At 38.9% G+C, this 26,705-nt stretch overlaps 1 protein-coding gene across 13 annotated transcripts in view; it reads left to right on the top strand.

Moving 5' to 3' along the window:
• Positions 1-26,705, top strand: part of DLG2 (discs large MAGUK scaffold protein 2) — a 986,158-nt gene that overhangs the window by 370,381 nt on the left and 589,072 nt on the right. The window contains exon 2 of one of the 13 annotated variants that reach the window (XM_019005936.2): positions 24,944-25,024. The exons of the other annotated variants lie outside the window; for them this stretch is intronic. Coding sequence (XP_018861481.1) covers positions 24,944-25,024 — 81 coding nt within the window. The remainder of the gene's footprint in view (positions 1-24,943; positions 25,025-26,705) is intronic. 13 annotated transcript variants of the gene reach the window in all.

The following is a 26,705-nucleotide window of genomic DNA, read 5'->3' as shown; positions in this document are numbered from 1 at the left end:
TTCATTTCCCAGATTTTGATAGTTGTACTTGTCCTGGACCTTTCCTTTCAATGCTGTCCAGTTTTGTGATCCTTGACTTTGAAACCGCAAAGAATTCAGAACAGCTTAATTTGAAAGACGAGTCAATGTCTACCTGAACTGCCACAATTGCATTTTAACACATTTGAACACTTTGTCAGTTTCTAGTAGGGAAGGACCCATATTCCCATCACAGCAGTACAGAGCTGAAGCAGAAGGAAGATAATGAGGTTGTAAAATACGGCCCTCAGATACCAGGAGGTGCTGTGCAGAACTGTCTTGTTCATAATTCTGCAGGGTTGGCACATGACTGTCTCTCCCCTGAGTCCATGAGAAGCTCCACAGCTACTGGACAGATTCAGGTCCAGAGACTGAAGGAAGGCTCGTGTGTTCATGGATCTCCATTGAGAGGAGTGCACAGGCAGATGCCAGATTCTCACTGAAGATGCTGAAACTTAAATGCATGTTAAAATGTCAGTGTGTGCTTACTCACTTTGCTGAATTGTTTGTTCAGTATTGCAGAAGAGTCTGCAAACTGAATATCTCCTGGCTCTTAATATCCTGTTCATTTTGCTCTTATTAAGAGTGCTGGGAAGGGATTTCAGGTTGACTGACATGTTTCTTAAATTATATTTCAGCCACAGTTCTGACTCTCAGATGGAAGTGTTATTCTGCCATACTTAATTTTACTTCTATATATTGAAAATAGATATTGAGGAGATTTCATTGACTTTTCTGTTTGTTGACCTTGACCAGCTATTTTGATTAATCCTACTTTCCTTTTGATTTAGGTTTATTTTTATATCTGTCCTAGCATAATTTAATTTCTTTTTTAAAGGGATAACATATACTTACTTCTCATCCCTGTCTCCTTTCTTTCCTCCTAGCACATTTATCACAACCAGTCCTTCAGCAAAATAACTGGTTTTGCTAAGGTTTTTTCCTACTATTTCTCAGTTTCAGCTGAAACAGCTGAATAGTTACATATTCCACTATCCGGGGTTAGGACGCAAGTAAACCCACTTGTTTCTTCAACTGCCAAAACTTCTATGTTTTGAAAAATTATTGGAATACAAATTTCATTATTAAAACAAACAGCAAGTGGTATTACTGAATATCTCAACATTTGTATTTATTATTTTTATCATTATCAAGCTATTAGAAAACTAGTAGTTTCCTCTACTATTATTAGTCTCTTGAAAGAACTTTGGTATGTTGCTTAGTTCTTAATTGAGAATATTGTCTCTATTGTCATAATCTAGACCTGGCTATTGTAAGGAGCAGCCGTTTGAGATGACAGGAAAGTACTTCTCCAACTAGGTATGATACACAGCAGACCTGCTCAAGGCCTTGCATGCTTTAGCTTCTTGAAGTAACCCCATGAACTCAAGTGCAATGGATGCAACTAGATAGAACACTCATTCAAATTCCAAATGATTTTTTGACATTAATTTCCCAGCCTTGCTCATGTATCCTGTTTTTTTTTGCCTTACAGAGTAGGCTTGGTGTGTGGAAACAGGATGCCTTTTTGTTGAAACTAAGCAGAAGGATTCATTCCAGAAAGACACCAAGTATTCTGCAAAATCTTACATGTATTCTGCTTATAAAAGCAGATTAACACTATTTCAAAGGAAAACCCAAAACACAGGTGTGATGCTGTGATTGAGCCCTTCTTACCAGCTCTTCATTCTGTGGATCCATTAGTGCTGCTTGCTGATGTATACCTAACCTGACTCCATTGACATATTTAATTTCTGATTTTTGGGGGGGGCCAGAACTGGAGACATGTAAAAATACAATATAACCATGGTCATACTTACTTCTGTAATCCATCTGTAGAGACTGGTATATTGTGTAGGTATCCTGCTATATTTCAGAGCCCTCTGAAAGAGTTTGCTGCCTATTCATGGACAATCAGCAGAGTAAGTCAGCTGGAACATTGCTGCCACTTGCTATGCATAGCATTGACAGGGGCCCTGAGAAACCTACTTCCACATATTATTCTTGTTAGGCTACTGTGGCGTTTAAATAAAAGTGCTCAGCAATAGAAGGAGCTGCAGAAGACATGCAGCATTGCCATTGGCAAGAGGCTCTGAGTATGATCGCTTGAGTCACAGAGGATTTGTGCATTAGTGCACAATGCTCAAGGCAGGGAGAGTTTTCTTCTCTGGCATTACATTTATGCAAGCTGGACATGGGGTGTAAGCCCAAGCAAATTTAGCTGGCTGTATCTTTTTATTTCTGTCAGGTATTCACTAGCCCCTTGCACTTTAGCACTTCTGGCTGAAGAAGAAGTTAAAACTCTCCAGCAGTTCCCACCCATCATCAATAACTGTGGGAAAATAGGAGCTACACATTTTACTTAAAGGCCAACAGTGTGAGATCTTCTGAGTACCAGTAGCAGTTTATGAGGCCTTGGAACCCTATAAGGAACTCCTCCCAGCGTTAAAAAATGTATAAAGTGGATCCTACTCTTCAGAACTTCTTGTTCCCCACCACTGAGGAACATTGAGAGGAACTCTGCTATCAGAGAAGAGTAGACTGTGACTTTGTAAATGAGCCTGAGTTTCTGATCTTGAACTCAGCTTGAGTGCTGCAGAAATTGGTATTACAGGAGACACAGGCTGGCAGAAGCCTAAGGAGAGGTAGGAGGCAGCAGCAGGAGGGTTCAGGGGGGCAGGTGGAAAAAAAGCACGAGGAAAGATGATGCAGAGACAGCAACTTAGGGGTAGGATGAGAAGGCAGTGGTCTGGGCAAGGGTCCTGAGGAGGCAAGTGGAAAAGGAAGCTGGTGAGGTCTGGCTAGATTGTAAAGGGTAAAAATGTTGTATCATGAATCTTCTGAAATTTTGGGTCCATGCCCTCAATCACCCAGGAGTTACTTGAGCACTGGTTAGGGAATGCATTTTCTCTTATTTGGAGCGAGTTCAATTGCCAGCTGTCACCCACTGGCACTGGCCAACATATGGGAGGGAAATGCCAAGGTATATTTTGAAAAGTATCAAGGTCGGGTGTTAAAAGTATTTGTGTTTATATGAGAATACTGTGTCTCTTTTTCTGCCACTGCCTTGTCCACAAGATCCCTGTGCACTGTGACAGAGATGGGTGGCTGCTGGGAGATTTCCTGAGACAGTTTAAATTAAGAAAACTAGAAGTGTTTTGTTGTTTTTTGGTTGTTTTGGTTTTTTTAAAATTAAGGTGTCTTGATTTGGTTTTTAAAAGCTTTATGTGCTGAAAGAAAGTTATGTTGAAGGTGAGATCCTCAATCCCTACATAATTTTGACTCAGTGGCTTTTTATTCCACATTTTGCCGGAATATCTTCTTTTAGCTGTCATCAGTAGCAGGGCTCTGCACTGGATGGCTCACAGTGCTTGCTGTCATAGAATCATAGCATGGTTTCTGTTGGAGGGGACCTTAAAGTATCACCTGGTTCCATCCCCATCTCATTGTCATGGTTCTGTCATCACAAGAACATTTTCTGGTAGTGCAGTAGTGGAGTCTGATATTTACCACTCCAAATTACTTATACTTTACCTGGAGCTAAAGGACACCATGAATGCCTTCTGTACTGTACCTTTGAACATATAGCCACAGTGGGAAATGGGTTTCTTTTTTGAGCTAGCAATAAAGAAGAGCTGATTGTTGTGGTTCATAAGTACTTCAATAAAGTTTACCTGTGGAAAAAAATAGGGCAGGAGGAACATAGCTAAGGGTTACTGAACATTTTGAAGGAGAAGTTCAGAGTTTCCTCAGACACATTTTTTAATATATTTTTGCTTTAAATTGCACATAATAATTACATAAAATGAGGTACTTTCAAATAGAAATGACTTGATGCTCAGCTACATGAGCTGCTTGATTTTGCAAACTAATTATTGACTAAGAGAGGGATATATATAGACATTCATCTTAGCTGTAAGAGATGTCATAGAAGAGAATGATGATAAAGAAGTGTTATATAAATATATTTAAGTGATAATAGCAATAGAACTGAAAACTGTCACTGAACAGTTCTCCTGATCTTTGAAAAGTAGCTTTTATGTTTCCAGTGTAGCTGTCAGAAATATCCTCATTATTAAAACATATATATTTATTGCTTTCACTTTTCTGATTGTAATTCCTCTACCTTTAAGCATTTTCTATAGTATTAATAAACATGAAGGACAAGATTTTTCAAGAAAGGCCAGCTGGGGGTTGTTCTGAGTGTAATGGAAACCTGAATGAGAAGAAAGATTACTGATGGGAATTCCTCTGACTCCCTGTAGAAGTTAATGATCTTTAATCCCAGGAGAGATGGCACAGAATGATCTGATGAAGTGTTAAGGCAGTTTCAGCTATTCTTTTGAGTCACTTGACTCTTGAGTGTTCTGAGAATATCATTGGGAAGCAAAAATCTTCACCCCAACTCAATGAGGAATTGTGCCCGTTAGCTACTTAAATGACCCCCACCAAGGCAGAAAAGCAGGTTTTCTGGGATACTGCCTCTCAGTAAACAGGAAAGCTTTTTATTTTTCCTTAAACTGACATTTCAGAAACCTTGATTCTGAGAATCCTGACAGATCATTTTGGGGTGATTTCCTTTAGGAGATGCTGACAGCTGTTCAGTGTAATTAAGATGGAATATGCCAAATATGAATGTTCAGAAAGTTGTATGGTGTTACCAGCACCAAAGGCCACACAGTGAACCACCTGGAGGCTCTGTAGATGTGTCTAATGTGCTAAAGAGCCTGTGCCAACACATAGTTGCCTGAGGAGTGTAGACACATCACTTATTTGCAGGATGTGAGCTCATCCCCTATGGAAACAGGCCTAACAACTTCAGGCCTTGGACCAGCTGCAAATACTTAGAATGCACCTATATTTTTAAGTAAAGTAGGACTAATGATTATGCTCAAGTGCTCAATTCCTGACATTCCATATTGAAAAACTGCTAGATTTTTTCCTTGGCTGAATTTTATGATGATCCCAAGCTCTTTCAAGACAGCTTGTAGATGTGGCTTGAAGAATTGTTCACTTCAGGAACTTCTTCCAAGAGGGAATATGGATGAGACTGCATCAGGGGAGATTACTTGCAGCCTACAGCCAAACCTTTTTATCTTCAAACACCTCCCACCCCTGCCCTTTGCCTTTTGGTGATATTTGAGAGTGTGAAACACATCTTGGGTTCATTTATTAAAGATGCTACTTTATTAGCAATGTGGATGTGGGCCTCTTCGAGTCACTTAGCCTGAGAACCAAGGGTCATGCTGAGAAACAGAGGGGTTTAGCATGGCTGATGTAGCATAAGGTCTCAGTCATGAATCCACCACTCTGATCTTGGAAAATGTAACCAATGGGTCAGATTTAATCTAACCATAACAGCTCTGTCAGGCTGGTTTTGGGTCTGGACCTGCAACCATCACACATGTGACAGTCCACCTGAAATATACTCGGGTATGCTGGATTAGAGGTCCAAGCCCAAAACTGTGAAAAACTTGTGCTGAAATCAGAGACCCTGTGGCCAGCACAGAGAGGTGCTCCATCCTCAAATACTTCCCATCTTAGCTACCTAACCTTTACCAGCCATAGGTGCTTCAAGTAAGAGAGGAGTTTAAATTCAGAGACTGTAAAGGTTTCATAGATAAAAAGGCTTTTAAATGACTAATGCATGCTTGCCTACCACCTTGTAAGGCTTATAACAGTGCCCTGTGAACAGTATGTTAAACTGTGTTAATCCTGGCCCTTACCCTATTTATCAGAGGCATTGTCAGCTGGCAGTGAGATGACTTGAACTTTGTACACATCCCAGGGAAATCCCAGTCTGTATAAAACATAGCTCCATAGCAGGATAGTCACCTCCATAAAACATTGAGAAAATAGTCTGTGCCAGAGAGGGTTCTGTGACCTTGATTTAGGACAGGGAATGGGAACTCCTTATTTCTATTCCTGGCTCTCACATAGATTCCTGTTGTGGCCTGAGGAAAATTGTGCCTTGCATCTCTTTCTAGAAAATCAAGTTGGTAATACCTGCCTCAGAGGAGTATTGAGAATTAATAGTTATTGTGTGTAAACAGCACTGAAATTAAATGAACTGTGTAAACAAAATTGGTTTAAGGGCCAACATAAAGCCATGCTTAGGCTAAGATGGAGAGGATATAAGTGAAAATGGAGTGACATTAGTGAAAATCAAAGTATCTCTTTTTTTTCTGTGTGTCCCTCTTTCCACAATATTTATTTCAGATATAGCTTGAAATACTATTTATTCATCCTTTTTTTTAAGGTTCTTCCTCCAGGTCTGAGGTTTCACATGCCCTCTTTTTTTCCCCATATCAAATTGTTGTAGATGAATCACAAGTCCCTGCAAAAGTGGACTTGAAAAGAAAGTGCTGACAGGCTCTTATCTCCACCCATCCAAGATAGTGCTACTATTGTCTAATTTATTATATAAAATTGCTGAAAGGAAGAAGCAATTTCCAGAATTCAGGTTGAGTTTTTATTTTGCAAAGATTATTTAAAAATAGTCATTGGATGATGATACACAAGGAAGGAAGCTGAAAAGCAGATGAACTTACACCTGTTGCAAAGAGGCAAATCGGTAACTGCGTCATGCGAATCTTGTGAGTGTTCAGGAATTGTGGTTAGGCTGATCGCTAGGAGGGACATTCAGCCCAGTTCAGAGGGCCATATGGCTCTCAAACTGCACATTAATATTCCAGGTTCTGCAGTCTACAATAAATTAAGCAAAGTGCTGTGGAGTCACATAAAATTCAGGACACAACAATCTGCAGAGCTGTGAGGGAAGGTCTTTTCAGTGTTCTTGTAGCAGTTTTGCACTGTACCTATAAAAGATACTTTTCCTACTTGTTTCTTTCCCTTGTCTACGTTAGTCTTTGTGCTCAGATTCCTGGTCCTTAGCTTAAGAAAGATAATAAATTAGCTGTGTAGGAACTAAACACTTGACAGCATAAGAAAGCATAGGCCATTTTTGCACTGGCAAAATTAACTGAGGACTAGCATTCCATACACAATAGTTTGGGACATAAAATAACCAGGACAATATGTTTTCATGAGATAAAGTTTGGTGATACATTTTGAAACATGTATTCCTTCCCAGAACAATTAAGAAAACTCAAGGGAGGAGGTGAGAGCAGAGGAGGGAGAAGTTGACCTAGAAAATGCACTTGCGGGTCTAATTTTGTGTGTATGTACGTATTACAGAGGAGACTGTTGCACCACCTCCTCAAAGCCCTGGTGTTTTGCACTCTTTACTATATGCATCAACCCCCATGTGAGTCCCAGACATGCAGGTCTTTAATTTTTCAGCACTAAGGATATGTCTTTCCAGTGTCGTGACGATCGCAGCCATGTAAAGGTGTTGGAAGTGCAGAGACAGAGAGAGGGAATAGAGACTATGTGAGATAAACTTTCAGAGGATTGCAAGATCTGGTTATGAAGCAAGAGGTTTGTTTTTGTTGCAGGGCCTTCAGGCTTGCTTCCTCATGTCAGTACAGTTGTAGGGACAGGGGAATAACATCTTCACAGAGCTGGGACTTGAACCTCAGGCTATTGCTCCTTGTGTTGGAGGCAGCTTCCTAAAACAGAGGTTTAATTTGCTGTCTATGATTGCCTAATCTGGATGGATCTGATGTACAAATCTCTTACTGATACTAGATTGCACCACTTTTCCCCCAGAGCATTAGCAACTACTACTTTCCTGTGCAATTGGAATAAAAACTTTCTGTGTGCTGAGCCAGAGAAATAGAGATGCTCTCAAACTAATCCACATTCCGCATGCAAACACCAGCTGTTTCTTGACTGCTTTTTATTCACCAGGAGGGACATTATAGGGCTCCATGAGTTAATAAAGTTTCTCTTATTAGATGAGAATTAGTTCTCCTGTAGTCTGATGAGTTTTCTTCTACTGTCTTCAGTTATCCATAAAAAAAAACGAACCCAAATAGGAATGGGTCATCTCACATTATAAGAACACATACAAAGTAATCACAGAATCTTAGAAACGTTGATTGAAAAGAACCTCTATAAATGACCTCATCCAAATTTCACTAAAGCAGGAGAAATGAGAGGTGATTTAGCATGCAGCTGGACACCTCTTTTTGCAGAAGAAATGGTTTGGATTTAAGTAATCCTAGGTGAAATATCACTGCAGCTAAAACAGAAGGAAATATGGAAAGCACAATTCAGGGTTTAATACTAGGGAAAGGAAGTTGAAAGTTCTGAATGTTGTTCCCTTTTCCTCCATTGATCTAATAGAACATACATAGGAAGTTGATTTGGCCTCTGCTGATTAAAGCTGGGGGTGTTGCCAGGGACCAGGATGGTAGGGACTTCTGTAACAGGGGTATGGCACCACCTTTTATGCTTTCATTTCTAAATAAGTTCAGGAAGAGTTTGTGAGACTCTAAGGGGAAGATCCTTGAGATAATTAGGTACCAACCCCCTTTGCTTTTGTCAGGAATTAAGTACCTCCTAAGGATCTGCCCATGCAGAATTGCTTTTTCTCCAGTGCTTCCTTTATTCAGCCTTTGCCTTATTTCCTCCTTTGCTTTACTTTACTTCTCCACTATGCATATGTGCCTTCTCTGCTGTTCCTGGCTTTTACTTAAAATTCACTGTTAGACCCCAGGTCAATTGACGTGGTTGGTTTGGGTAAGGAAGTTAGGAGGGCGCTTCTAGAGAGAATTGCAGACAGGAATAAGGATGTGTCCATACCCTGTTATATATATGGACATACAAACAAACAGGTCACTAAACTCTGCATTTACCTGGTAGATTACTAATACTCCCACTCTTAATTCTGAAACTTTGGTGACTGTAGGCCTTGGATGATGGTGGGTGGGTGGGAGAAGTGGAATGTCTGTTTAAGGCTGTAAAATGCATTTGAAAGTGTCAAAAATGTTTGTGATGCAGAGGTCTATTTGCCTTATATAGAAAATTCATGTTGTCACATCCCTGAAAGTTCTTATGCAAGAGTAAGAAGTCAAACAGGTCTTTGAATGCTGCAGTAAATAATAACATGACTTGTTTTCAAAATCCTAATAAGTTAAATCTAGTTAATGTATTTTAAGCATTTCTTTATTAAGAAGGCTTTAACTCCTTGAATTAATTACAACTAAAATTAAAATAAGGCAAGGAAAGGGAGCAGATTCTTTTTTTATTTTCCTGCATAATTTATTCCTGTAGTTAGATGTTGAGAAGGTGATGCAGAGACACAAACTAAAATTGATATTGTGTTGTAGTGAAATACCTCCATGTTAATAATTCCAGATTTGGCTAAACTTTGTAAATGACTGATTAAAAGACCAAGGGACAGCATTTAGTAAGACTCTATTCCTTGGTGGAGTTTAGCTGCAGAAATTAGGGTTAGGGCTTTTTATTGAGATGCTTTTCTCAGATCTCAGTCAGACTTCATACCTAAAGAAATTTGGTTATTTGTTCTGAACATATTGCTGCCTTTTTAAGGGGCACAAGGCCATGTCTTCTCTTGCTTTTCCTCTTATAAAATAGCTCCACAAAGCGTCAAATGAGTATTAAGTATAACACTACATGTGGTCCCCTGGTATCTGTTGGATTTTAGCTGAATTTACAGCACAAAACTTACAAAACTGCTACTGCAGTCATGAATTAGGTAGCTCTTTTGAGTATAAGTCACGGCTTGAAAAAGTGATAAATTAGAGTAAACACAGCATTGCATCAGTGTTCCTTAGCTATTATATTCTTATCTTCTGCATGTGAATAAAAGTTCTGATAATCTTCATTCACCAGCTGCAAAGCAAAATTCATTTTCCTGTTGTGACTAATGTGGAAGGGTTTCTTTTCATTCCAAAAGACTGCCATGTACTGCAAAGGGTAAGAAAATAATGAAGCTGTAGCAGGACAAAAGAGAAGGTGTTGAAAACTGGAAAGAGCTGTACATTTTTTGAACTTGTAACTCTTCAAATTATATTTTCTCTGTGTGAAGTTTTGAAAATAAAGTGAATTTCTCCCCTTTATAACAGTGTTCTTGAACCTGTGGTGTGCAAGCAGAATAATTCTATGTCCAACACATGATTATATAATACTGCTTAAAGTTGCAGTGCCATTCCCAAAAGAAAAAGACCTTACAGGTTCATATTTATGGTTTAGCAGGTGAGATCCTAAAAGAAGAGAAAAACACTCTATTTTTTTCAGTGTGTGTTCACTAATGCTAAAAATATGAGGTATAATTAGATGATCTAAATGAGTAGAGATATGCCTGAGCTCAACAACTTTTTGGTTTGAAACAACCACCCTCCAGGTGGTGGTGACCTTCTGGCAGCATTTGCTATCAACTACAGCTGTTTTCATCCCTTCTTTGGCTGTAGATACGCCACTCTGCTTGCCTGCAGAGATTATACAAACAACCATTTAGCAGCTTGCTCTGAGCTACCACTTGACCCCTAAGGAGGGGGCAGACTGCTTAGAGACACATTGACTTGCTGCTACTCTCTGCTCCAAGGTGCACTGTTGTGCTCGGCTGCTGTCTACAAAGATCGGGTTTGAGTGCAATCCCACGCTTCAGAAGAGATGAACTTTGGAAAGCTGGCAAGTGGAAAAGGCTTGGAATTATTTTAAGGAGCTCTGTAACTGTTGCTATATATTTTTCTGTTCTAAATATCTTCATTTAAGAAAATATTTTATCAAGTGTATTGAGAACTTCTAGTCATTAGCCGTAGGGAAAAACTGTATCGAGCTGTTTGATATTTGTTGCCTCTGGAAATGGGTTGTCCATCTCTGTCATATATGTGGTGTGGGTAAAAATAAGGGTCAACAAGGGAGCTTGTTCTATGGGTCTTGCTGACACTTCTTCCCTTCTTCTTGCCTCTTATATCAATGCAGATAAGCATTGAAGAGAGATCTCTGTTTAGGCTACCCAGCCATTTCAATCCACAAGTCCTATCTTTTGAGACATTAAGAACAAAGCCAAAACCCTTCAGGTACCAAGAGAGGCTTTGGCTCACCTAGACACAAGACATCTGTACTGTTCTCCAACTCTTTCAAAAGCCTCATATGAGTAGTATAGAGACTGGGAGGTCTTCAGCAGGCATGAAAGGAGAAATATGAAATCAGAGAAATATTATTGGTTTGGATTAACCTTCTCTTGATTTCAGTTGAGATTTTTGTTGGATTCCAAAGTTTGATATGAACTTTTCAATGAGAAGCTTAAAGTCTGGGTTTTCTTGGAATTTCTTTCCTGGAATGTTTTTCTTGTATGTATGAAAGACAAGCATGGATAACAACGATGAAATTAGAAAATACCTGGAGCAGTAGTGTGGGTGGTTTGTTTGGCTGTGTTTTATTTTCCTGGCTTGAGGAACTGTACATTTCTTCTTTTATCTTGGAACTGTACATTTCTTCTTTTATCTTAAAAAGAAAAATTCTAAAAACCAAAACCAGCTTTAATTTGTGCTCTGCTGTTCCAGTTTCTAAAGATGCAGTGTTCTGTTTTCAAAATAAAAACCTCCTTTTCTCTAGAAAACTTTACAATGTACTTGAAAATCCAAGAAATCCATAACATTCTCCTATATTCATCCTATGATGACATAGTAGCCCATCTTCCTGTGCACCCACTTGATTTTTCAAGGGCTTCAATTGGATACTCCAAAGCTGTAGTGCCATTGATTGTCATTCAGCCCCCTGTGAGTAAAACCATATTTGTTGTTATTGTATCCTTCAGGCTGACTGAGCTAAGCAGTGGTGTGTGGCTGTTTACTCTAATTTGTATAAAAATGTTAACCCTTGACTCAAGGAGACAATAGAGCTCTCATTTATTCTATTCCTAGCCTGAAGGAATAGGCTTCTATGGCTTCAGTGCATGATCCATTACAAAATATATAGGCCAGGTATTGCATTATTTAATGCCACTACCTAGTCCTATTTATGGCACCATGATTGATGCTTGAAGGTGATTCAGTTCAATGCTGATTTCACCAAAAGCTGTGGCAGTATTGCCATTGTGTGGGCACCCAGAGGGGATTGTATTAAGCAAGTACTGTACTGCAGAAATATTCTTTCAGCCCAGTGAGTGACAGAGGCAGGAACAAAGCAAACAGAGGGCTAAAGGAGGCACCTTTTCCCACCAAGCTTCTAGGCTTGAGCATCTCCACCACTAAAAGTATTGCTGATTATCCCTTTAAGGGAAAAATGTTAATATACAAGATCTAATTACCTCTGTCTAAGCTGATACGCCTACAGCACCTTTTACATAACCCAAACACTTGAGTTCCAATTATACAATTATATTTTAACATGTATTAAGTGCTATCCCTTTAGGGAGGAGACTTATACTGAATATTTTAACTAAACTCCTTCCTCAATACGGACATATATATATATATGTTTTATATTATTTAATTACAGTGCCAAAAACTTGAAAGTTTTCAGTTCCTTTCCCCTTCAATAAATGAGCCAGCTCTTCAAAAAGCCCATTTTCCATGTCTTCAGCACTGACAGCAGTCTCTGTACATGTATATAAAATGCAGGCTTTGAAGCTCATGTTCTTGGGGTCAGCGGTGGCCCATGACTGGAATTAGATCGATAATGATCTCTCCATACTCAGGGTGAGTATCCTCTGCTTTGCAAACAGCCGACGGCAAGGTCCAGGTCTCTTGAGGAAGCAACACGTTCAAATGGGGAGGAAAGGCAGCTGCTTATTTAAATAGCATGTCTTGCTCTAAAGGCGAGCAATACTGAAAAGACAAAGGGCTCCAAGAACCATTCTTCTTTTCTGATAACTTTATGCAACTTCTACAAGAGACAAAAGCCCTTGTCTGGATGACTTGTTGATGAAGGCTGTTTGCTGCACACTTTCAGTCGTTAATATCAATGAGGTTTGTAGGTCAGCTCTTCTGAAAACCCAGAGTCTAAGTTTAGAGTGAGGAGTCTGGGTGCATTCCTATGCTCAGAGCTAACTCAAGTTTTCAGAACATCTGGAAGAAGTTGGGACTCGACCTGAGAGAACATAGGAAAAGAAAAGAGACGAGCCAAGAAACAGTGAGTTGAGGGCAACCCTGGTGACCAAGGCTGGGGACTGCTGGTGCTCCCCATGGTGAATTGTGGGGTGATAGGTACTGCTGGAGGGGAGGAATCAGATCCCAGAAGTGTTCTGGTTCTTTCCATACCTCAGCATCAGCCTGTGCCAGAGCTGACACAGCCTGCAGTGCAATGGCAGAGCTTATGCTGAGTTCATTGCTGCTGTGGAAGTTACCTTACTGGCAGCTGAACCACCTGGTTTAACACTGATGCAGTGCTTTCTATACTGCACTGTAGTCACAGTGACTCAAGTTTAAAATATCCTCTGCTTAGAAAACCAACTTTTGGAAATGTTGAATAAAGTTATCACATTGGGCTGTACCCATCAGATAAACAGAGTTCTCACCCAAAGAAAATGTGAACATAATCAATTACAAGGCAAAACTGAATCATTACAACATTGTACTTGTGTTATTTTCATTATACAAACCCAAAAAATCTGGAAGTAAAGTTCCCATGGCAACCTTAACTCTGTTGCCTGTATAGATTGTGTGTGTATGTTTGTGTAAAATAGGAAAATACATTATCCTGGTCAGAGTGTTTTAGGACTTGCTGGTCAGGAAGATGTTAATCATACCAGAAATATCATCTTCAAAGTGATTTATTTTTTGCTATTTCTCCTGCCAAGTGTTAAAACATAGAGGAGATTTTTAATTTCTGTCCAGTCTGATAAGTATTCCTGCTAAAACATAATGCCTGAACCTTGTCATAAATCTGATCTATCACTGTTCAGCTTTAGCTGTGATTGTGACAGACACCCTGCAGCCATGAATCTCAAGAGTGAGTAAGATGAAATTTGCATCCATTTTTTTGAGCAAGCTCACTAGTATCAAACATTTGGTTACACATTGCATTCTGATGCTAACACTTAATACTCCAGAGCTAATTTCACCCATAAAGGTTTTTTCAAGAAGATCAGACATTGTTTGCCTACCCATCAAGGATTATGGAGGGTTCAGGGGTCTGGTGACATAGGGAAACTGTCCCCATGATGTCCTGACCTAGAGTAACTGTAAGGTGATACCCTACGATATTACCTGAAGGAGAGGCATTTCCAGGAGGCATTCCCATTAAACACTCTTTTAGTCTCTTCATTTCCTTCTCCCAGCTCACCCATGCTCAGTTTTTTCCAAAATGTTCCCATTAAACATCACTCCCTTTCAGAGCCTGTTGATCAGGGGAGGGAGGTGTTAACTGCTGATGTGGGGAGAGACCAAATCTAATATAAGAGGCCAAATTAAATGTAAGAAATTTCAGCTTTCTTTGCAGGCAGAGTGAGTAAGGGGAATTTTTTGGTTAAAAAAACCCCACCACATGTCATATCCTTGTGAAACATGTCTAGATGGTGAAGGCATTAAAGGGTACTATTCATTTTTATGTCTATCATGAGATTCCCTCAATGGTGTGTTCCTGGTAGTGAGCTTTACAAGTATTATGTAAAGTACTTTTCAAAACTACACCTTATTATTTTTTTTCCTTGTGTTTGCCTTTATCTCTGTTTTCAGTGACTTAATTCTTCAGGGTGGTGGCTCAGAAAGAGGATTAATACTTTAGGGGAAGAACTGAAGATGTAAAACTTTTCCTATAAAAATAAATACACATCCTTGCATCTACTGAATATGACCATATTCTTGCTGAGCTGCTGTGTAAAGTCAAAAGAGACATTATACAACCATAGCATAAGCATAATGTGTATATAAATATATTCTGAGCAGACACACAGAATAATAGAAAGATTTGCAGGTTTCTAAAGTCCCCAAGATATAAACCTAAGGACAGAAATTAGCTTTCACTGTGTTGAAGAGCTGTGGGTATATAAAGCAGATGTAAGTATTAACTCACTAAGAATTCATCTAAAGAGTACTGAGAAATATTAAGAAAGAAACCACAGAAAAATTCTATCCTGTTGTCATTGGAGGTGTGGGATTAAATGTTAGAACAATTCAATTTGGAAATGTCTTCAGATGGTGAATTGCCTTTAAATGTAGGAAAGCTAGACATACTCAAGTAGAGCAATTATTTCTGTGCTTTAAGTACGCATTGTTTTCCTGAGAGTTATGAGGTCAAATAATATTTAGCATCTAATATTTAGCATCCTGCCAAAATTAAAAAGCATAGAGATTTCCTGCCAACACGATTCTGAACTGGTATATTTTATTTCCTTGTATATAGCACAAAAGCAAAAATGTATATTTATGCCCATGAGGGCACTTGAAAATACAGCACAATTATAATTCCCAGATGTCTTTCATTGTAATTACTTTTCTTTTGTTTGTAGTTACATTTTCTGTATTTTTTTAGAAGGAGTGGTTTGAATTTAAACCTTAAGATCAGGTGGTGGATATATTTGCAATAAGCCTAATGACAAGCCTTTTTTAGATTAGTCCTCTCTGATATAACCAGTGGATATCTCTGGGCTCAGTTAAGATGCAGTCTCTGGGTCAGGGGAGGTGACATCAGGTTTCTGTGGTTATTCCCAGCTAGATGAAACCAGGCATAAAAAAGCCCTCTTGCAAGTGCTGTCAGAACAAAGGGATTGCTGAACAGGATTCAGAGGAGGAGTTAAAAGGAACAGAGAAAATACACGGAGGAGGAGAGTGAAACACTTCAAAGCCTGCCTCACCAAGGCTAGAATTCTCCAGGAAGGTGGAGGATAGTGAAAGTGACACCACTCTAGTTTTGCAAGCTGTGAAGGCCAACAAATTGCAGATCCTTTTCTAACAATTGCTGGGCTGAAATCCTTGATATCTTTGATAATTTTTGTTGCCCCTGACAAAAAGACTATAAAACTGGAGCAAAGAAGGATGTGGAATGCTCTCTGCCCCATAAGCATGGACTAGTGGCTTTAGTCAGAGATACAGAAGGCGGTGGAAGCTGTGAGTGTTATTTCTGGGGGTTGACTCTCTGGTGAGAGGTCCCGTTGGTTCTGTGCAGACTGCGACACGGGTGTGCTCTGCCGTGCTCCCCACGGGGCTGATGCTTGGTGTGCACTGCTAACACGCAATGACTCTGTGCTCTGTGTTACCTACATGCCGCCTTTGCTTTCTGCCAGTCATTCAGCTGGAGCTCTTCCAAGAGCACATCAAGCCTGCTTAGCCTTCCCGTGGCACAAAATAGTGGAGGAGGGATTGAGCGTGCCCGAGTCACACCCCAACACTGCTCTTGTGACTGGGAGGGTAAACAAAGCTCAGGAGCATCACTAAGAATTCTGAAAGGAAAGATGTAAGAATTTGATTAACAAAAGGAAGGACCAAGTTTGGACTCAAAGTAGTGGGTGGACAATTATGTCCTAATTGAGATCCTTTACACTGTAGGAGAAAAGAGCTGTGTACAGCATCACAACTCTGCAGCAATAAGCATGTGGAGTTTGAGGAGCAGAGTTAGTTAACAGAAGCCAACCCACTGGGTGTCTCTAAAGGAAAGATGTGAGAAGGAGGATGGATTATATTGCTTTGCAAAAGTTGGCAAGAGCCACAATGCATGTTGCTCAGATTAATCCTCACAGGAACAATGAGCAGCAGTTCATCTGGAGATAAATACACTATTGAACTGGAAGTAAATGGGACAGTTATGAAGTTGGACATGGCACAAACACATTGTCAAAAATAGTTGTTTTCACTGCTACCCTTGAATACTGCATAGTAAATTTACTAGTGGTAGTAATAAAATTCAATGCTGCACTTATTGCAGTTATATACATCAGTGTGTAAAAGCTAAACAGGGAGAGGGTTCTCTGAAGAGCACAGTTTACTTAGGAATCCCCACACTAAGGAAGTGTTGAACTAGTTGGATGATCAGCACATTGGAAGACACTCATGATGATACTAAGGAAAATTTCTTTCTTTCCTAGTGTAAAATATGGGACGTCCTTTTTCTCATCAAAAATGGAGTAAGAAGAGTGGAGGTTGGAAAATTATACTCTAGGGATATAAACCTCTAAGACAAAGACATTTATCAGCATTTTCAGTGTCATCCCCCTGTATGTCTGTGGCTGATATGTCACCATTCCTGTAGGAAACCTGTGACTTTCTCCAGTGACAGCTGAGAGCCAGACAGTTCTCTCTGCTACTTAAATGGCATAAACACCATCATCTTATCTGATGAGCATGGTCATAGTCTCCAGAGGCATCGGGAGACATGTGGAGACCAGCCAGTCTCCCACTCACGCATTTCAGTAAATTATCCTTTCCCCCGAAGGACTGTCGGAGCAAGCATGGTTAAGCTAATGCTTTGGTAAGAACAAATAGAAGGGAAACATATTTCAGTCAAAATTTGTGCCAGATAAACTTTATGAGCTTGATGTATCAATAGATACTTTAGAAAAACAGTACATTAATGCTTTTTCTACCCTTGGAAGATTTTTTCCTATTATTATCATTTGAGTTGTGCTGGGCAACCAGCAAATCTTTCTCCAGGAAGCGCATCTTTGATATCTTCACAGGCAGTAGGACTAAGAAAGTAGTAGGACATAATTAGAAGGCTCCAGATGCTCTCTGGAACAAAATGGGCTGATGGGTCAAAGCTGAACTAGTTCTGTTATATTTGCTTTTGGGGAATACTGGTACTTCATTCCCATTCCATTGATCCATGTTGACACCTGTGTCTCAATGCACATGGTTTCTTTGAGGGGAGAACAGCAGAGAGACACACTAATATTTTAGTCTTACTACACAGTTTGGGACGCTGAGAGAATTAGAGGATCTTATTTCACTTATCTCCATAATTGAAATGCTAAATTTCTTTCAATCCTCTTATTCTACTTTGTGAAGCCTGAAAAAGGCTTTGGCAGTACAGGTGATAAGGACCAAACAGTTGGCTATAATAAAGATGACTAGATTGTGGGTGCAAATATCTCATGCGCCTATTCCTGGGAAATCAATTTAAGCTAATACTGACCACAAACTGATGCTTTGGGAAATCCTCACTTTTTCACTAATAAAACTTTTTTGTTGGTTGTGAAATCTATGACTCACGAACTGCATATAAATCTGTGAGAGCTGCTGTTTGTAGACAAAGTCATTCATGCAACTGATAAAAGTTTAGTAGAAAAAATTGTCCTGAGCCTAAATTTGTTTCCTAATGTCTGGAATTTAATAACCAGTCTTGTCTCGGAGGAGACATACACAGAGGCTGCCAGAGCAGATTCAAGGTAAGACACTGGAAAATGACTACATTTGGCAGTGGCACATATTTAACACAAAGTATCTGGAGCAGATAGGAGTTGGATGTTACAGTCATGTTCAAAATGTTACAGAAAAAATATAATAAAATGAAGGTCATTTAGAGTGAACAACCCATGAGAGAAGGTGCAAAATGCATTGAATTTGCTTCAGTATCAGTGGTTGAAGTCTTGCAGAATATACCACCTTACAATATGCAAAAGAGGCTCATGATGGTTGTTAGGGAAAAAAATAAGTCTCTCCAAAAAAAAAACCCTAGACTTTTATTTGTTGACATTTTCAGGGCAAAGAAAAGCCCTACAATCCCATATGTTTCTGCTTGATAATTAGCCTATATCAGAAAATGCTTCTGTGAAAGAGGAGATCATGTGTATCATCCATTTCTGTAGTAATAGTACAAAAGGCTGAGTAATAGCTGAAAACAGATCTTAGTTTATTGAGCTTGTATCTAAGTACTTTTCAATGAATATTAGTTCTAATTGTGTAATCTCTTATCCCCATAATTCCCTGTCTAAATGGCTGGTCAAAACAATGTACAAAACCCCTTCAGAATGACCATTGCAAAATCAATCGGCAGTGGTGCTCCCTTGTCACCACTTTCAAATTCCAGTGTGTCTCCAGTGAAGTGGTTGCTGCTGATAGCTCTGATTAAGAGAAACCTGTAAACACACACCCTTGCATTGCCAGCAGCCACCCCTAAATTCTCTTTCAAATGGGAAAAGAAAAATGTCTAATTGATATAGTTTCAATTCTTGGGTACTTGCACTTCAGGTAATGGTATTGTGCGCTTCTGGTGGTAGGAGGTGGCTTTGCCTACACTGCGGAATGGAAGGTGCTTACTCATGTCCACACTACATGAGTAGTGGAAGGAGCCAGCTGGAATTATGCAGAACAACTAGGACTTCATGTAACATCTAACAGTGGGGATAATGAGGGTCCAAGCTTGAGCATGTTCCTCAGCCTTCTTTTTTTGGGGGGGATTCAGCCATTTCCAGAAGTAGCAGTGGTACAGCATTGTAGCAGGTCCAACCAAACAGAACAGGGTGCAGCTTGAAACAGGAGCACACAAAAACAACTGTGTTTGCATCCATTTGACAGCAACAGCAAAGATGTTTCAGTTGAGATGTGTTGGACAGAAGCCATGGCTCTGGAAATCTTCAAACAGCCTCTAGTAAGGGTACTTGTTAGATTGACCAAAAGGATGTTAGCTTACACATATGTGATGTTTTCTGGCCATTAATATTTGGATTGGAATGAAAGGAATGCTCTGGGGACTATAACTTTAATGGCTGAGTTTTCCAGACAGTAAAGCAATTTCATTGCTAAGCCTCTCAGTAGGTATCAGACAAAGGATAAAAAAAAACAAAACCTCTTAGAAGATCCCTGGGAAACAAATAGTCCCTGAATGCCACATGAGCATCAGTGGACTGATTTAATTTTATCCATTTCTTGAATGAAGTATAGTACTAGGATTAGAGAGAAGTGGTTTTGCAATAGTTATATTTTTTCTATAGAAAGAATTAGTCGGAAAAGGAGATGATTTCTGCAATGAAAGTATAAAAATCAGGATTTTCTAAAGCAGCAGTGAAAAGTAGAAGGTTAGCAACAGTGTAAATTTATACTTGATAACCCTCTCCAGACATCTCTCCTTTCTGATACAGTTCTTTCATTTGGTTCCTCACCTTCCTTTTCTATCATTTGTTCCCCAAATAATCGTTCCCTCCAGTTCATCCAAGACAGTATCAAGCAGATACTGGTATTAGAGTAGCTAACCAAAAGCATCCTTGGAGCATCTAAGCAGGAATACACGTATAATATAGTGTAGGACTGCTCTGAACTTCAGAGGCTTCTTTGAATTCAGCGATGCTCTTCTCCACAGTTCCTCACAAATATTTTGTTGTTACAGAAGCAATTGAATTTACAGGAGAGGCAGTGGTTTCTGGGTTTGAACCTGATGTAGATTTCTATTGTCTGCCAGTTGAACTCATTCTTTTGAACGCTTCTCTGTCTGTGCCTCTGTGCATCACTGTGAGTTTAAAAGTTCTAGTTTCATTCTGTGTCACAAGTATTTGTGTCAGTCAAGTATAATAATACATGGTAGCAATTTTAGAAGCTTTAACTTAATCATAGCTGTCACTTAATAAAGCCACTTTTTGATGGATTAGGAGATGAAGCCAGAACTGGTTTAGGTACAAAAAAAAAGTTATTGCCTGTTTTCCTTTTCCTGGGCGTTTGGGATTTCACTGTTGCTTAAATCCAAGAGGGCATGAAACATGGAGGCAGTCAGAGCATGACTGAAGAAACCCTAAGTGCAGTACATCATCCCAGTGCCCCCATCCAGATCAAGAATTGGAATAGGAGGCAATTTCTAGCATGTTTATTATGTAAAACGTATGCACAAATTGAGGCACTGGGTACACTGGCATAATTACCCACTGTGAGAATGGATACCCTGGTGCTGAATGTGATTAACCTGCAAGCAGAGCCAAGAACTATTCTTGTTTCAGAGAGCCCGTGTTAAACCTGCCTGCCTGTGCTCAGTGAAACTGTGCTCAGTACTGCTATAATTGCACTCATTGCTGGCACACATTGTTAATAACAAGCATTTTTGCTGTTGTAGACAAGGGTAAAATGTAAGGATGTTGCAGTGAGCCAAAGCCTGAAAGCCCTCACTTAGCTTGTATGCTTGGGATTTAAGCTGCTGGGGAAACTTTGTCTCTGGCTATTTATTATTACATACAACATGTTCTTGGAAACCACTCCACATTTAACAGCAGTTAAACCCATCTGCTGCTCCTGAATTTTCATTTCATTCACAAGCCTGTTTTAAAAGTATTTTTGGACTTGTCTCCAGTATGCTATCAGCTGTTCATTATCCTGTTGTAAATTGATAAAAAGAATGACTCAAATTTTAAAAGAAAACGGTAGCCTTCTATATATTTTTGAGCTTTTAATTGAAACTTGTCTTTCTATCATTATCTTACATAAATGAAATTTTTAGTTCTAAAGCAATTATTCACCATGGAAGTTCATCCCCTCATGCTCAATTCTGTGGAATTCATCTGTAGTAGTTACATCACTGGCATGAGGAGCAGACTTGAACTTAGCACCGTGATCACAGATACCCTTCAGTATATTGAGGCTCCTGTGAATGCAGCAATTTTTCCTGGCTTAATTTAGAAATACTCTCACCATTTTCTTTGCACATCTCATCTCCCTATGTTCATTTTTATTACTGTTACTTTGCATAGCACTACTTCAATGCCCTCTACACATGATTAGAAGGAACTATGTAGATTTTCATGACATCTCTTTTTGGAGCCTTTTTTTAAATGAAAAACTTTATTTTCCTCAGTTTTATTGGTGTGGCTGACTTTTTATGACACTGCATGATGTTCTTGTATAAAGGTATTATTTGTTGGACCATGGGACTTCCCGATATTTAATAGGCACAATTTTTTTCCATGGCAATGAACTGATCCTTCCTTAATCTACAGCTTAACAAGGCTTTCCAGACTATAAGAGTATTTAAATCCTTCTAAAATTGGTGTACTTCAGCACTGAAACTTGTTTGGCTCTAGATCTTGTGTAAAATTTTATTGGATTTTGGATTTTTGGATTTACTGTAGTTTATAACATTTAGGGAAACTTGAAATTATTTTTTTTTTTTTTTTAGTTAATGAGCAAAAGATTTCCATTTTCTACACAATAACCCCCAAAATTTTATATTTTTAAACTATATATTTGCATTTAATTGTAGCTTGTGTGAATAACAGTCTCTGTTAGAAAAGACCTCCTTAAAATAAAGGAAAGACTTTTTGGGGTGAGATTCAGTTGTCTAAGATAGGCATATAGTGCTATTTTAGGTGTCCTCTAAGATCTGAGGTGTGCATATGGCTGTCAGAAATGACAGAAGGAAACCCATTCCCTTTGGAAGAAGCAGCTGGAGACAAAATGATACCTTAATGCATCTGATGACATGAGACAGCTCTATTTGGGAAACTCAGTCTCATTTGTTGCCACATTTGTAGCTCGCATTTTGATGCTTATGAAGAATGCTGTTTTAAATGCTACCTTACTTGCATTTGATTAAAGTTTATTCAACAGATGCTTTTTTATGAAGAGGATTACATTACTACAACTACTACATCCAGTAGTGCCATTGTAAAATCTTACCTTGGAAGCAAGCATGTATTTATTTTATTTTAACTTAGCACAGAGGAATATGCCTTTTGCTTTTATCTGGTTAGTAATCATCTGGTTCCAAATTGAAATTGCTGGAATTACTATGGGATAAACCTCTCATGAAGCCAAAGCCTATAGGACATGTTTCAGCACCTTAGCAGTTAAAGGTTTTTATCATAGCAGCAAATTTGGAGTGATTTCCCTGGTTTCTCTCTAAGTTGGAAACAACTGATCACTATCCCTATGTAATATCCTGTTTTCAGTCTTCCCTAGGTTGTGAGATTCCTCTTCAGTAGATTTTTTTTGGCTTTTTCATTGCTTCTCTTAAAACAAAATATCCCAAAGTGATACAGTTCTGCTGGTTTCTCATCATAAATTATTACAGCACAATAGTTATAACCCTTGTCCTTATACACAACAATTCTTTGTATCTTGAATGAAGGCTGTGTTGCAGCAGAACATCACTCTAGGCTCCTCCTTAGTTAATGATCTCAACAGAGGTGTTCCTTAGTCTGTATTTTTGATTTTGATGTTTCCTCTGTCTTATGCCTGGTGTGCATTTCTTCTATCTGTGTTTAGGGTCCTACACATTTCTTCTCACAAGTCTCCAGGACCACATACATGTACAGAGAAACTTGCTGTGGTGAAAGTGCATCAGCTCCAGTGGACTTGTCCTTAAAATGCCTTGTGGTTGCTCCTGGTGGGCTTTGGCGCTGATGTTAGGGAATCCACAGCCGCCCATTACCCTGTACAAGAAGTTACTCTAGATTTTTTTTAATGTAAAAATCCTGTCTGTATAACCTCAACTGAATATTCAGACTTCCATTCATTCCACTTCACTGAGGTGGGAATGTACCCTCCAGAGTGACTCAGGGAATTTTAGTCTGCAACTGTTCTCAGTATTTTCCCATGTCTCAAAGGACTCTGCTCCTAGCGGACACAGCTAAATGCCTGCAGACTGACAGCATCAATATAAGCCTCAATTCTTAAAGATATTGTTGTATGACAGCATTAATCTTTTTAAGCAGAGCCAGAAGTCTCTTTTCCTTAGACTATATACTGAAAAGTGTTACACGCTGAGCTTTTTGACTGTTATTAGACATTCTTTATAGCAACAGAGTTTAGAGACTTCCCTGAATGACTTGGCCTAGTGGTTTTCTACTTGCTGTTTTATACTTGATATTAAAAAAGACTTAATCTTGCAGATGAGAGTGAAAAAGTGTAACCTTTTACACATAAAAAGTTGTGGGTTTATACCCAAAGGGGGTCAACAAGGAGGCTGGAGAAGGACATTTTACAAATGCATGTAGTGACAGGACAAGGGGGAATGGCTTCAAGCTGTCAGAAGGCAGGCGTAGATTAGATGTTAGGAATAAATCCTTCACTGTGAGAGTGGTGAGGCATTGGCACAGGTTGCCCAGGGAAGCTGTGAATGCCCCATCCCTGAAAATGTTCAAGGCCAGATTGGATGGGCCTTGGAGTAACCTTGTCTAATGGAAGGTGTCCCTGCCCATGGCAGGGGGTGTTGGAGCTATGTGATTTTTATTTCTTTTCACATCTAAACAGATTTGTGATTTTTATTCTTTTAAAAATTTGTATTCTTTATTAAAATAGAAACAAAAAGTCTCTGAAGTAACCAAGTAAAAGGTGAAGATCAGAATTACATAAGCATCATAATGAATATGGCCTTTATAAAAATGCTTTTCAGTCCCCTGTGTATTAAACATTGTGTAAAAATGCTGTTGGATGCATAGCTACAGATATGGTAGTTTTGCTATCAACAAAAACTGAGATCCTTGCCTTATGTCTCTCCTTACTGGCTGGGCTCTTCCATATTGTTGTTGTTTGTTAAGAACTCATGTGTTTTCTACAATGGCATTGACTCATGCCTATGTGGGAGACAGAATTCATTACAGATTTTCTGTTTCACAAAAAAATGGAAACCTGACGTTCATTAAAAGCAAATATATAACCTCCTACTGTTAAACTTCATAAATTCATAGTGATAATTAGAGTGGGTTTTAAAATTTAGAAGCAACAGGGTTATTTCCAATTTTAGCTAGAAAGAGGTGGACTGTCAAGAGAATGTTTATTTATTCCTTGTAGCCTTCTTGCTTCGTTTGCTAATAGTTACTTGAGATTGGTAAATATTGCATACTAAAACTTAACCTAAACACATTAGTACAGTGTTAATTCTTGTAAAATATACATAACTTGCTTGTTCTTCCTTCAGTGATAAATAGCTAATTCATAGATAAATATTAATAATCAATAATATACACTCACATTTTTAATACTATATAATATAACGCCAATTTTTTTTTTGTTATAAAGCCTCTGGGCAATTCAGCATGTTATTAACACCATTTTACAGCCTCAAGGGACTAAATGAACCCACTGCCCCAAAAAAACAACCTGGGAAGCAAACCCACCCAACTAAGCGCCATATGCAAAGACAATGAGAAATCTGAGTTTGGAACGTGTCCTGAGTAGATGTCTCTATGTACTTCCAGAAAGGACAAGAGGAAGAAAATCCCACAGGTAGAGGCCTTCAGCTGGGACCTTTTCCTGAAATGGAATGGACTAATACACAGGTGAGAGTAGTGAAGTTGGCTGTGAGAAGTAAGTGAGGAAAGCAAATAGTTTCTGAATTGCTGCTTCATAGTTTTTCCAATTTTTCTCCACCAATGCTTCCCTGCACCCAAAAGGGCTCATATCAAGTCAAAAAGAAATATATTTGCACAAATGCTTCAATAATTTTTAGGATGCTGTGGCATGCAAGAAACCTCGGCTACATACTGATCACACTGGAAACAGTTTGAGCTATTACAAAAACAATGTGGCTTGAGTTGACTTTTGACATTTGAGGAAGTCCACGATAGAGACCAGTCCTGATCAAATTCTAATATGATTTGGGTGCCTCCTTTAGATGGAGGGGATCATGCCCTGGAAATTATTTTGTCTCTCCATTGTCTAGACATCTTTATGGTCAAATAACTTAGGTGTAAATGTCTTGACTTTGGTATCTCAAGCAGTCAGGGAAATTTCACCTTTATCTTTTTGATATTTCTTTTTATTGCCTGTTGGTCCAACAGAGGCACAATCAGTCTCTGATATGTAACAGGACCAAACCAGGATATAGGACAGAAAGACTAAGCATATTTATGGACCCAGAGAGCCTGACAGAAAAAAGCATTGTTGAAGTTTGATTTGGTGTGAGGCTTTTTGTGATTTGTTTTCAGGTTTTGTTTGTTTGTTTGCTTGTTTGTTTGTTTTTTAATCAATGAATTTTCCCGATAGAAGAGTTGTCATCGAAACCAGAAGTACAAAAAACCCCTCCAAATCAAACAAAAGTGCAAGTGACGCTATTTCACCAGAATAGTAACCTCCATAAATTTCTGTTATCAAAATACTCAGTTTAGTTTATGTTGCATTTGTGTGCTCAGTTTTCAGTGTATGACCTTCTGCCATTATGATAATAGATGTGTGAGAAACTTGATATTCTGGCTGTTTGCCAGCTGGGTTCTTTGCAGTCTCAGGAGGAAAAGAAGGCAGATTGAGATATGAAGATAATGCACACTAATGGGATATTTCTGATAAAAGTAGTCTAAAGTGATATGTTGTTGATGTCCAAATTGCTATCCTTTGTTATCCAGGGTTAACAAGACTCTGGGATAAATAGGACAGATGAGGATTCGGAGTGATCTTGCACAGCTCTCTGCCAGCTGGACATCAATTTATAGTGGCTTAGGATGTCTAGGTAATTTTCCTTAATGCAAAGGCCAAAAATATGTAATGATTAAGGTGGCAACCTAGAATGAATTCAGTGGCAAGCATAATGGACAGACAAGAACTCTTACTGTATATATCTGGACACTCGATTTCTACCCCCTAAGATTTTGAGAAAAGTTTAACAAAGCTTATTGCTTGGTTTATTTTGTATATGAATTAACTAATTTGTGCTGCTTCTTTGTAATGCCAAAACCAAGAAATGATGCCAGTCAATCACTGTTTAATTAATTGTGTCATTTATTTGTGCAAAGATGAACAAAAGCTCTGATACCTCTTCAATACTGAGTGGCACACAGTAGGAGGGAAGTGCTGTTTGCTCCCTAGCAAGCCCATATGGTGGTAGGAGATCCAGTGTCCCTACTGTACAAACAGCACTGAATCTTTCAAAGCATGTTAAACAACATCTGCCAGTGATAAAATAAGTAAAGCAGAAAGCTCATTACTTGGTAACTTTCACCTAAGAGCCTTAAAAAAGGAGGATGA

Source organism: Parus major, chromosome 1 (assembly GCF_001522545.3).
Source record: "Parus major isolate Abel chromosome 1, Parus_major1.1, whole genome shotgun sequence".
NCBI lineage: Eukaryota > Metazoa > Chordata > Aves > Passeriformes > Paridae > Parus > Parus major.
This window is presented reverse-complemented; position numbering and strand designations above follow the sequence as displayed.